This window comes from Littorina saxatilis, linkage group LG9 (assembly GCF_037325665.1).
Source record: "Littorina saxatilis isolate snail1 linkage group LG9, US_GU_Lsax_2.0, whole genome shotgun sequence".
Lineage (NCBI taxonomy): Eukaryota > Metazoa > Mollusca > Gastropoda > Littorinimorpha > Littorinidae > Littorina > Littorina saxatilis.
The window spans coordinates 55,363,419-55,375,542 of NC_090253.1; the positions used below are offsets into that span (position 1 = coordinate 55,363,419).

The following is a 12,124-nucleotide window of genomic DNA, read 5'->3' on the forward strand; positions in this document are numbered from 1 at the left end:
CCAGAAGCAACAGCAGCAGTCAGAAGACACGCAGTCAGCAGGCCCATGCACACCGTGAAAACACCGCGACAGCGACTAGCGGAGTGCAGAGTGGCCCCAGAAACCACGCACGTGTTGATTGGAGACTCTGTTCTTTGCCCTGTCAGACCAGAGCTTACATTTCCAGGAAAACGTGTAGAAAACATCAGTGTTTCTGGCCTAGCCTTGGACGATATAGCACATTGGCTTAAGCATATTCCCCAATGCCCTAATGTGCTACTTGCTGTTGTGCATATCGGCATTAACACATGCCGAGAAAATACAATCACCGAAACAAACTGGAGTGCCATTATAAAACTAGTGAAAAAAGTCTTTCCCAATGCACGCTCTCACTTCTCCTCCATCGTCCCACCATGTGGAGAACATCCACTGAAGAAGACCGTCGCATCGTCAAACGACGCCCTGGTCAGGGCCTGCAGCAAGGAGAAGGTGTTGCTGGTCGACCACACCCCGACCTTTCTCACCAGCAATGGAGCTCCACGAAAGGCCCTGTACAAGGACGACATTCACCCCAGTCGTCAGGGCACCGGCAGACTGGCGTGCAACATAAAGTACGCTGGCCAGCTGCGTGATGTCATCCAAAGCGGTACCCGCAAACCATTGTTGGAGACCCTCGCACATAACCCGGTTCAGGCCCCCGCACAACATCCATATCGCCGTGCTGAGGTTACAGAACACGGAGCGCAGGGGCAGCCACCGAGGAATGGTCCCGGTCATGTCCGGTTCTCTCCACCAGCGAGACAGCCATGGCAGGGTCGTAATGACTGCGACAGCCACATGCCACTAGTCAACCGAGACAACAGACACCGTCCCGTTAGTGGACCAGCCTCTTCATTCCAAAGCCCCCCGGGCTTGCCCCTCTCGCCGCCGCCTTACTGGTGGCATACAGCTAGGCGACTTCACCCCCAGCCCTGGCCTGGGCCACACCCCTTCTCCCCTCATGGGAGCGCTGTGTTCCCCTTGGGGTATGGCTGTCCACCTCCTGCCTTCCCGCAACACTACCCCTACCAGGGCGGCGTGATGGCCGCTACACTTGTTTAGGTGATCATTCGTCAGTCTGTGTGACTTCGAAAGAGAGTATGTTCCGAATGAAAACAATGAATTGTATATATATATGTGTGTGTGGTGTGTGTGTGTGTGTGTGTGTGTGTGTGTGTGTGTGTGTGTGTGTGTACCCACGTTTCCACAGGTTTGGTTGCCTAAATCACCATAAGGCAATCATCCACACGTGGATGGCAACCTAAACTCTGGATGGCAACCTAATTGTGTGGATGGTCGCTTCATTTAACACCGTTAAATTGACTTTTTTGACGGAAAGAATGTTGTCATAACAATGTTCAAAATGACATTCTTTCCGTCCTCTATAGGCGACGAAATAGGTCAAATTTTGTGCATTTTTTAGTGCAAAATTCTTCGATGCCGGAGCGAGTACTGCACCCAGTGCTGTTGTAGTGCAAGTGCACTAGAAAGGCACTACACCCAGTGCCGCCTCTTAGGTAACCATCCACACTTTAGGTATGTGTGTGTGTGTGTGTGTGTGTGTGTGTGTGTGCGTGTGTGCGAGAGCGTAACTATGTTGTGCGAATACCACTCTGTAACTATGATGTGTGTTTATGTGTGCGTGCATACGTGCGTGCGTGCGTGCGCGCGCGCGTGTGTGTGTGTGTGTGTTGTGTGTGTGTGTGTGTGTGTGTGTGTGTGTGTATGTGTGTGTGTGTGAAACAGAAAGAGAAAGACTCATAACAAGTATACCAATACCATTATTCGTATAAATGTGCGAATTTCAAATGCTCGTGGCCATTGACTATCGGAGAGATTCCATAATAACCAAGTCTGCAGTGTGTAGTGTGCATCTTGTCCTATCCAAAGGGCCAGATGCTAAGCGGTGACATTGTCTATACTGTGTGTGTAGTTTTAAAACTACAGTGTTTTAGTGCGAACCTTGACTGTGTTCAATCAAAATGTGACCCGACGACTGTGAATGTACACTTACTCCAACGTGTGAAACCTTTCTTCTTATACTTTGAGAAGTCAGGTTGATAATAACTGTGTGCTTGTGTCTACTGATCTAGTCACAACTGTGTCGTTATTTGCGATTATCCACGTTCAAGTGTGCGTGTGTCTCATTGTTTGACAACAGTCTTCAACTGAAAGTACGAATATTAACTTTATCACCACTTTTGGACAGTCTCGGAGACGTCGCCCTTTGCTTATTGATTGTTGTTGTCTGCGATCGCTATTACAGTATCACTTTTTACTTACTTATTTACTTAGTATTAATGAGTAACTTACTTCTTCGTTCAAAGTAGTTTATTGTCTCCTTTTTATATTTAGTCAAGTTTTGACTAAATATTTTAACATCGAGGGGGAATCGAAACGAGGGTCGTGGTGTATGTGCGTGTGTCTGTCTGTCTGTCTGTCTGTCTGTCTGTGTGTGTGTGTGTGTAGAGCGATTCAGACCAAACTACTGGACCGATCTTTATGAAATTTGACATGAGAGTTCCTGGGTATGAAATGCCCGAACGTTTTTTTCATTTTTTTGATAAATGTCTTTGATGACATCATATCCGGCTTTTCGTGAAAGTTGAGGCGGCACTGTCACGCCCTCATTTTTCAACCAAATTGGTTCAAATTTTGGTCAAGTAATCTTCGACGAAGCCCGGGGTTCGGTATTGCATTTCAGCTTGGTGGCTTAAAAATTAATTAATGACTTTGGTCATTAAAAATCGGAAAATTGTAAAAAAAAATAAAAATGTATAAAACGATCCAAATTTACGTTTATCTTATTCTCCATCATTTGCTGATTCCAAAAACATATAAATATGTTATATTCGGATTCAAAACAAGCTCTGAAAATTAAATATATAAAAATTATTATCAAAATTAAATTGTCCAAATCAATTTAAAAACACTTTCATCTTATTCCTTGTCGGTTCCTGATTCCAAAAACATATAGATATGATATGTTTGGATTAAAAACACGCTCAGAAAGTTAAAACAAAGAGAGGTACAGAAAAGCGTGCTATCCTTCTTAGCGCAACTACTACCCCGCTCTTCTTGTCAATTTCACTGCCTTTGCCATGAGCGGTGGACTGACGATGCTACGAGTATACGGTCTTGCTGAAAAATGGCAGCTACTTGACTAAATATTGTATTTTCGCCTTACGCGACTTGTTCATTATTACAGTGTCTATTCCTTTTTGATAACATATTTTTGTGTTTCTTAATTGCTTTTTTTTCTCGTTTGCTATTTACTTTTAGTTTGTTTAATTTGTACCAAGATATTTCAGTAGATATATCGATTCATTTTAACGCTCAGGAGTTAGAACGCTGTTATAATTATAGTTTCACGATGAGCAGCTGTCCAAATGCATGGCCCACTAAAGAGGGTTTTCGCGTGGGACACCTGAATATAAACCATGCAATTAACAAAATGACTGACATATCTACCATGCTTTTAATTTCTGGTTCAAGCTTTCACGTTTTGGGGTTTTCAGAATCCAGATTATCTCACCAGATTTCAGATTCTGATGTTGCTATTCCTGGTTACAATGTATTACGAAGAGACCCACAGCAAAGTAAAGAAACTGGTTTGCTATTGTACATAAGCGAATCAGTTAGTTATACACGATTAACACACCTTGAGCAGTTTGTGGAATCGGTGTGGATAGAAATTAAGTTGAAAAGAGCACCTCCACTCCTTATAGGTTTCTGTTATAGAAATCCTGCAGAGCGAGCAAACTGGTCAGATAATTTTACACAGATGTTAGATGCAGTCTTGCTCGAATCAAAGGAAATAATTATGTTAGGTGACTTTAATATTAATTTGTTAAAACAGAACAAAATGTGGCTTGATATGCTTAACCTCTATAATCTCAAACAAATAGTATGCACACCTACGAGAGTCACAGCAACCACCAGCACTCTGATAGATCATATTTATATGACTGATCATCGTAACATTGTTGAATGTTGTGTTCCAGCTAGTGGTTGCAGTGATCACTTTCCCATTTGTCTAACGTGGTCGAGAAAGGGTGTAAAAATTCCTAAAGCTGGCCACAAGACAATAAAATATAGATCCTTTTCTCAATTCAACGCAGTCCACGAAGCAGTGTTGATAACATGGGTTAAGTAATTGTATGTGTTGCTATTGCTTCCCCCCCCCCCACTCCCTTGTTCTTAATATTGTTCTTGTTCTTGTCCTTCTTGTTCTTGTTGGTGATCTTCTAGATCTTGATCTTGTTCTTCTTGTTCGTTCGTTTGTTTGTATGTGTGTGTGTGCGTGTGTATGCGTGTATGTGTGTGTCTGTGCGTGTATGTGTGTGTGTGTGTGTGTGTGTGTGTGTGTGTGTGTGTGTGTGTGTGTGTGAGTGTGTGTGTGAGTGTGTGTGTGAGTGTGCGTGTATTTGTGCGTGTGTGTGCGTGTGCGTGTGTGTGTGAGTGTGAGTGTGTCTGTGCGTGTATGTGTGTGTGTGTGTGTGTGTAAGTGTGTGTGTGTGTATTTTTTAATCTTTTTATTCATTATTTAATTAATACAATAATTAATTAATTAACTTATGTTTTAATCAGGTCCAGGGCTGGTGTTTGTGGTGTACGCAGAGGCCATCGCCACTCTGTCGGGGTCCGCGTTCTAGGCGGTCCTCTTCTTCCTCATGCTTATCGCCCTTGGGCTGGACAGTACGGTCAGTGCAACAAGCAGGAAATGTTGCTTTTGTGTATATTATAGAGCAGATAAAAGGAGATGTTATCGCCCTTGGGCTGGATAGTACGGTCAGTGCAATACGCAGAAAATGTTGCTTTTGTGCAAATATCAGGCAGTTAAAGGGCTTCCTCAGTTAATGAGCTCGAAGTTGACTTCACGAATTCTTCGCTAAATCTTTTTACCGAAAATTCAGTGCCCAATTTTCTTGCAGCGGGCTTCGTAAAGTGGACTGCGCCCAATTATGAATAAGGCAAAAAGGGGCAGATGTCTCGAAAAGCACGTAGTGTCCATTGGCAATGTAAGGGAGGTCATCGCAACTTGATATTTATGTGTACAATGGAAATGTGATTACTTCCCTCTATATTAAAGTTGTTCTGCGATGACACCAAGTAAGGATGTTCGAAAGTAACTCTGTCGGTTATTTTATGGGCTGTGCCGGAAGAGTTGCTCCCCATTCGAAAGTGTGAAGCAAGCACATCCCGCTGATCAGTGGAGTCAAACAATTATGGCATCACATCGATTAATGAGGTTCGGTTTCCATGATATTCAATGTTCGATATGATTACTTTTTCTTTCGAAAATATCCTCATCGAAGCGCTCTATTCGCTGCAGCCATGATCGCTTTCGCCCACTGATTAATTGCAGCACTGTTTGAAATGGGCCACAAATCTTCCATAGCTGAGGCCAAACAAAAATATATGTTGGTTTAGGGTAACCCGACCGTTTCCCGCCGACATCAACAACGATTTTTTCATTATTCTAAACACCTCAAAACGTTGGCACATTTTGCGAACTTTACCGAGACTAAGGGAAGTAACCTCATTTAAAATCAAGAAAAAAAAAAAAAAAAAAAACCAAGCCGACCTACCGACCAAATCTTTTTTGGTCACGTTATCCGTTACACGTTATTTTTGTTTGGCCTAAATGTTATCCGCTACTGAGTTAGATCCGAAATTCTTCTATAGCCAAAATACGCACTGCCATGTGATACATTCGTATCAAATTAGCATATTTTTGGCTCACGTAAGTGTAGCCTATGCGATGGTAAACTTTGTCTGTCTGTGCGTGCGTGCGTGCGTATGTGTGTATGTCTGTGGTAGAAACTTTAACATTTTTGGCTAAACACCGAAATACTCATTTCACGTGGTTAATTTTCAAGCACCATCTTCAAATTATTGAAGCAATGATCAACATTGTGTCGGCATGTGTGTAGTTAAAGCGTGTATCCAAAGAAAACGGGTGGTGGGGTTTTTTGAAGGGGTACAAGCAGTTGACTGGTTTGTGTCGTGTTTGGCATGTAGACGGCAGGTCAGGTGTCAAGATCAGGTCAGGGGTCGCGCGAAGGATTGTGGTCCAGTTCTCACCTCGCCGATTCGCCGGGGAAGACGATTTCATGTTGTTCGGTTTCTAAGCTCCAGAAAAGTAAATAAAGAAGATACCAAAGGGAGATTTCCTACAATTTGATCTGCACAGCGTGTTTCCAATGTCCACGCGAGGAAGAGCTGTCGAAAGCGCGGCAGTCAGTGTCGATCTTGCAGCCGTATCCCGGTAAGTTCAGAGACAGATCTAGTGTCTCCCACTCTGATAACGTGTCACCTACTGTTAATCCGTTTTGTTTTAATTTCTTTTTATTTCAGCAGACACGGATGTCAAACAAAGTGCTAGGCAGTCACCTCTAGTGAAATGAGTTGATCTAAAGTGCCTGTAATGTTTGGATGTCTTTGCTCGTGGTTCGATTTATGTGAATTTCAAGACTTGCAGTAGAGTCTCAAGTTAAGTTTACTCTGCCCGAAAAAAACTGTCCACCATTTACTTGAACATGCAGATATAAGGAAACGGAATGAATCTGTTCTCAAAGTCAAAATGATCACGATTTTTTCCTCAGATTCAAAACATGCACTGTCATGGTTTTGTCTGTACAATTTAGTAAGTCTTAAGTACTTTGCAACAACTTCCTTGAACGTGAAAGACAGTTTTTGAATGCTAGATCTGTATCGCGTTTCATTCCAGACTCGATCCTCTCTTTGATTGTAGATCTACTGTTTGCTGTTTACGCACTATCATATGATTCGCTATGTAACGTTTGGTAAGCTTACCTTGCAACAGCTTTCTTGTCTTTGTTGGCATTTCTGGCTGTGTTGACCGTCAGAATTATTTTAAGAACCAGGCTGCTGCAGTCGACATGTTTCGCATATTGTAGGGTTACCATGCTGCATAGGTAAAGTGGCTTGTATAACCTGACTATTCTGTTTCAAAACACTGTTTATATTTGTGTAGGTTGTAGTCATCATAACTAATCGCATTTTGCCATTTGTTTCAGAAAGGAGGTTAACCTACAACAAGATCGACGCTATGTCAGATATATGCCTCAGCCACATGAAGACTTCCGAATTTAGATCTACTCGGCATGGTGACAAGTCTTGATGAAAAGTATAGGACTGAGGACAGCAGTGGAAAAAGTGCCCACATGGCAGGTACCTAACCTATTACCCTAGTCATTTTATCTGTTTGCCTTCTTTTGAAAATTATACATGGAGTTGATATGATGCGTTAGTTTTAACTGTGTGTGTGTGTGTGTGTGTGTGTGTGTGTGTGTGTGTGTGTGTGTGTGTGTGTGTTTGTGTGTGTGTGTGTTACGGAGTGAGTGAGTTTGTGTTATGTTACTGTTTGTTGATTTCTTACGGGAGCCTTGAAGGCTTCGCCTCTTGTTTGTTTCGTTTTTAAATCACATTATGATACATTTTGATCACGTTTTCAGTTCGGCGGCTTGGAAGCAGTGATGACGGCATTAGCAGACGAGTTTAAATTTTTCCAGAAACGTCGAACACTCGTGACCTTCACCGTGTGTATGTACTGCTTCTTGATTGGTCTACCCGCCGTCACATACGTGAGTAAAACTACTTTTGTATACTATTGCATACTAGGTGCGAATGTTCCGTGTGATTCAAGTTTAGTGTAAACGTATTCAATAGACAATGTTCGTATGTTGTTGTTGTAGTTGTAGTTGTAGTTGTAGTTGTAGTTGTTGTTGTTGTTGTTGTTGTTGTTGTTGTTGTTGTTGTTGTAGTTGTAGTTGTTGTTGTAGTTGTTGTTGTTGTTGTTGAAGTAGTAGCAGTGGTAGTAGTAGTAGTAGTTTAGTAGTTTGTTGGTTTTGAAGTAGTAGTAGCAGTAGTAATTGGTGTTGGTGTTGTTGTTAGTGGTTTTGAAATAGTAGTAGTAGTAGTAGTAGTAGTAGTAGTAGTAGTAGTAGTAGTAGTAGTAGTAGTAGTTGTTGTTGTTATTTGTTGTTGTTGTTGCTGTTCATCAATGTGTATGTCTGACAGGGTGGTACATATTTCATTTAAGCTGCTGATGTTGTTGTTGTGGTTGTTGCTGCTGCTGCTGTTGTTACTATTGTTGTTGTTGTTGGTGTTGATTTGTTGCTGTTGTTGTTGTTGTTGATGTTTTGAATCTGTTTTTATGTCTGACAGGGTGGGACATATTTCATTTACCTGATGGACACCCACGCTGCCCCCATCTCCCTTATCTTCATCTGTCTGATGGAGGTCGTAGCCGTCAACTGGATCTATGGTTTGTATTATTGTCCTCTATCCTTTAAACATTAAATATATGTATACGTGCGATGTACACTGAGTCATCATCATCATCATCATCATCATCATCATCATCATCATCATCATCATCATCATCATCACCATCATCACCACCATCATCGTCATCATCATCATCATCATCATCATCATCATCATCATCATCATCATCATCATCATCATCATCATCATCATCATCATCACCTTCATCTTGATCTTCATCATCTTCATAATCGTGGTCATCGTCATCGTCGTCTCGTCGTCGTCGTCGTCGTTATCACCATCATTATCATCGTCGTCATCATTGATAGTTCTTATTCGTCACAAGTGTCGCCCGCAAGCTATTTTTGGCTCACGTAAGTGTAGCCTATGCGATCGTAACTTTGTCTGTCTGTGCGTGCGTGTGTGTGTGTGTGCGTGTGTGCGTGCGTGTGTATGTCTGTGGTAGAAACTTTAACATTTCGTCATTTGAAGACGTCACATTATGACGTAAGAGGGTTAGACGTCACGCGAAGGAATTACTGAAAGTCTCGGTCATTGTTATTTTGAGCGGGCCGAGACTAGTTGGCAGTCGTGTCCCTGTAAATAGGCTACATGCAGACAGACAGATCTAGATCTAGTGTCTCGCTTTCTTGCACAGTGTCACCTATGTGTGACGGAGTGATTGAGTTTGTGTTACTGTTTGTCGATTTCTTACGTGAGCCTTGAAGGCTTCGCCTCTTGTTTATTTTAGTTATCGTCAGTACCATTGTTAAAATCCTTACTGGACGCATCATTATTTCTTTCTTTTACGTTATTAGCATCATCGTCACAATGTGTTTTTATCCTCGTTGGTATTTGTGGAGTTGAGTTGTTTTTGTTTGAACAGCTTCTGAAAATCTATTCGAAGAACAAAAAAATATGCAGAAAATTGTACTTTTTGTTACAGGGGTGGGAAGGTTTGCTGACGACATCGAGAGTATGCTGGGTTTTCGTCCCAACATTTTCTGGCGGATATGTTGGTCCGTCATCTGTCCTGTCGGTCTCTTCGTGAGTGTGTGGTGCTTGAGGATTACTTTGTTTGATGCTCTTAATAGCTACCAAAACCAATAACAAACAACTTCTTTGTTGTCCTTTAAAATCAATGCATCAGAATTTTTGTGTGTTTGTTTGTTTGTTTGCTTAACGACCAGCCGACCACTAAGGGCCATATCAGGGCGGTGCTGATTTGACATATAACGTGCGCCACACACAAGACAGAAGTCGCAGCACAGGCTTCATGTCTCACCCAGTCACATTATTCTGACACCGGACCAACCAGTCCTAGCACTAACCCCATAATGCCAGACGCCAGGCGGAGCAGCCACTAGATTGCCAATTTTAAAGTCTTAGGTATGACCCGACCGGGGTTCGAACCCACGACCTCCCGATCACGAGGCGGACGCCTTCCCACTAGGCCAACCGTGCCGGTCCATACATCAAAATGGAACATTTGAATAACAATTAAAAAATACAAAAACAACGACTTTATTGTCCATTAAAATGAAGACATTAGAATGGAACATTTAAATAACAATGACAATAAAAAACAATAATAAAAAAAACACGACTTTATTGTCCACTAAAATGAATACATTACAAGTCGCGTAAGGCGAAAATACAATATTTAGTCAAGTAGCTGTCGAACTCACAGAATGAAACTGAACGCAATGCCATTTTTCAGCAAGACCGTATACTCGTAGCATCGTCAGTCCACCGCTCATGGCAAAGGCAGTGAAATTGACAAGAAGAGCGGGGTAGTAGTTGCGCAAAGAAGGATAGCACGCTTTTCTGTACCTCTCTTTGTTTTAACTTTCTGAGCGTGTTTTTAATCCAAACATATCATATCTATATGTTTTTGGAATCAGGAACCGACAAGGAATAAGATGAAAGTGTTTTTAAATTGATTTGGACAATTTAATTTTGATAATAATTTTTATATATTTAATTTTTAGAGCTTGTTTTTAATCCAAATATAACATATTTATATGTTTTTGGAATCAGCAAATAATGGAGAATAAGATAAACGTAAATTTGGATCGTTTTATACATTTTTATTTTTTTTTACAATTTTCAGATTTTTAATGACCAAAGTCATTAATTAATTTTTAAGCCACCAAGCTGAAATGCAATACCGAAGTCCGGGCTTCGTCGAACATTACTTGACCAAAATTTGAACCAATTTGGTTGAAAAATGAGGGCGTGACAGTGCCGCCTCAACTTTCACGAAAAGCCGGATATGACGTCATCAAAGACATTTATCAAAAAAAGGAAAAAAACGTTCGGGGATTTCATACCCAGGAACTCTCATGTCAAATTTCATAAAGATCGGTCCAGTAGTTTAGTCTGAATCGCTCTACACACACACACACACACACACACAGACACACAGACACACGCACATACACCACGACCCTCGTTTCGATTCCCCCTCGATGTTAAAATATTTAGTCAAAACTTGACTAAATATAAAAATGGAACATTTTTGTCGATACATTTATTCTGCTTGTCAATTACGATTTAGAAATGACTTGTCACTTACCTAGTTTCTGTGGAGTTGTAGTCTCCTTAATTACCTTAACTCTCGCAGCTGATTATTGTTTTGCTTTTTTGCAGCTATTAGTCACCTGGCTGGCTATAGTGGGAGGGTTACTTTTGGTGGTCACATTAGATATTATGTTTTTTGGAAAGTTCGTTTTATTTGCAGCCACAGTTCGGTAAACGACAAATGGCTAAACCCAACCACCTAAGAATGAGAAGCGTTTTTGTAACATGACCCATATTCTGCAAAAATGCAGCCATGACGCAGGGGGTAGGTTACAAAAAAACGTCATGTACCGCTTGACTGCATACGGATATAAGCAAATTATACCTTAAACGAAAGCTAAAGATTGTTGCCATCAGACAGCAAGTAAAATGCCTAATTCGTATACACAGTTTTATTTTTAACAACATCTGTATAACATGCGGACGACAAAACAGGAAATGCCATTTTCTCAATCGATATGTATAGCTAACTGAACGCCTGGTTGAAACCGCAATCAAAAACATCTTGAAAATTGTTTATTCTCACAGCTAGAATTATTTTACATCAACAATTGTTAATTTACCGAGGAAAACAACAGTCATATAAGATAAATAATGGATGATTCTGAATCAACTCCGAAAACCGAACCGGGTCGAAGCAAAAAAGAGTTTACACATACACAGGCTTGAAAAAGGATAATTTGGTTCAATATGTTAGATTTTTACCCATAACGTTAAAGATCAGCTCAATATAAAAGGAAAGTGATCATTGTAAAAGGATTTTGCTATCGCAAAATAATTCAACTTCCGGTTTTACCACATGGCGTCCATAATATTATCAATTTATTACATAGCGTGCATTTGTCAGAAATTATACTAAATGTTAGAAGCGATCTTAAAGTGAAAGTAACGTTTAATAAAAGTATGCGCATTTACTTATTGATTGATATATGACTAAAATAATGGACATGTAATTTAAACGTACAAAACGACATTTTGTACACTACCTCTCTAATAAAAACGCGACTATGACCGACCGATATGTATGTGTAAATTAGGTCATTGTTAGTGATGAAAACGGGTTTTCTTTAAAAGATAACACGCAAACTGTGAAGTGCAAGGCCATAAATGATTTTTAGTACGACTTCTTCAAAACAGGTCTGTTTTTCACTCCACCAGTTTCAGTTTTAATAAAATATATGTATAGCTGTCATTTTCAAAAAACCTTATCTGCAATTCACTTAACCAA

General features: G+C 40.8%; 1 protein-coding gene across 1 annotated transcript; it reads left to right on the forward strand.

The window, feature by feature from the left end:
• The first annotated feature begins 4,607 nt into the window (after window positions 1–4,607).
• LOC138977276 (sodium-dependent noradrenaline transporter-like) lies at window positions 4,608–10,912 on the forward strand. The gene is made up of 5 exons (XM_070350179.1): window positions 4,608–4,721; window positions 7,500–7,628; window positions 8,212–8,311; window positions 9,260–9,328; window positions 10,896–10,912. Exons 1-5 carry the CDS (start codon window positions 4,692–4,694, stop codon window positions 10,910–10,912), a joined length of 345 nt encoding a protein of 114 aa, XP_070206280.1. The 5' UTR covers window positions 4,608–4,691.
• The last annotated feature ends 1,212 nt before the right edge of the window (window positions 10,913–12,124 follow it).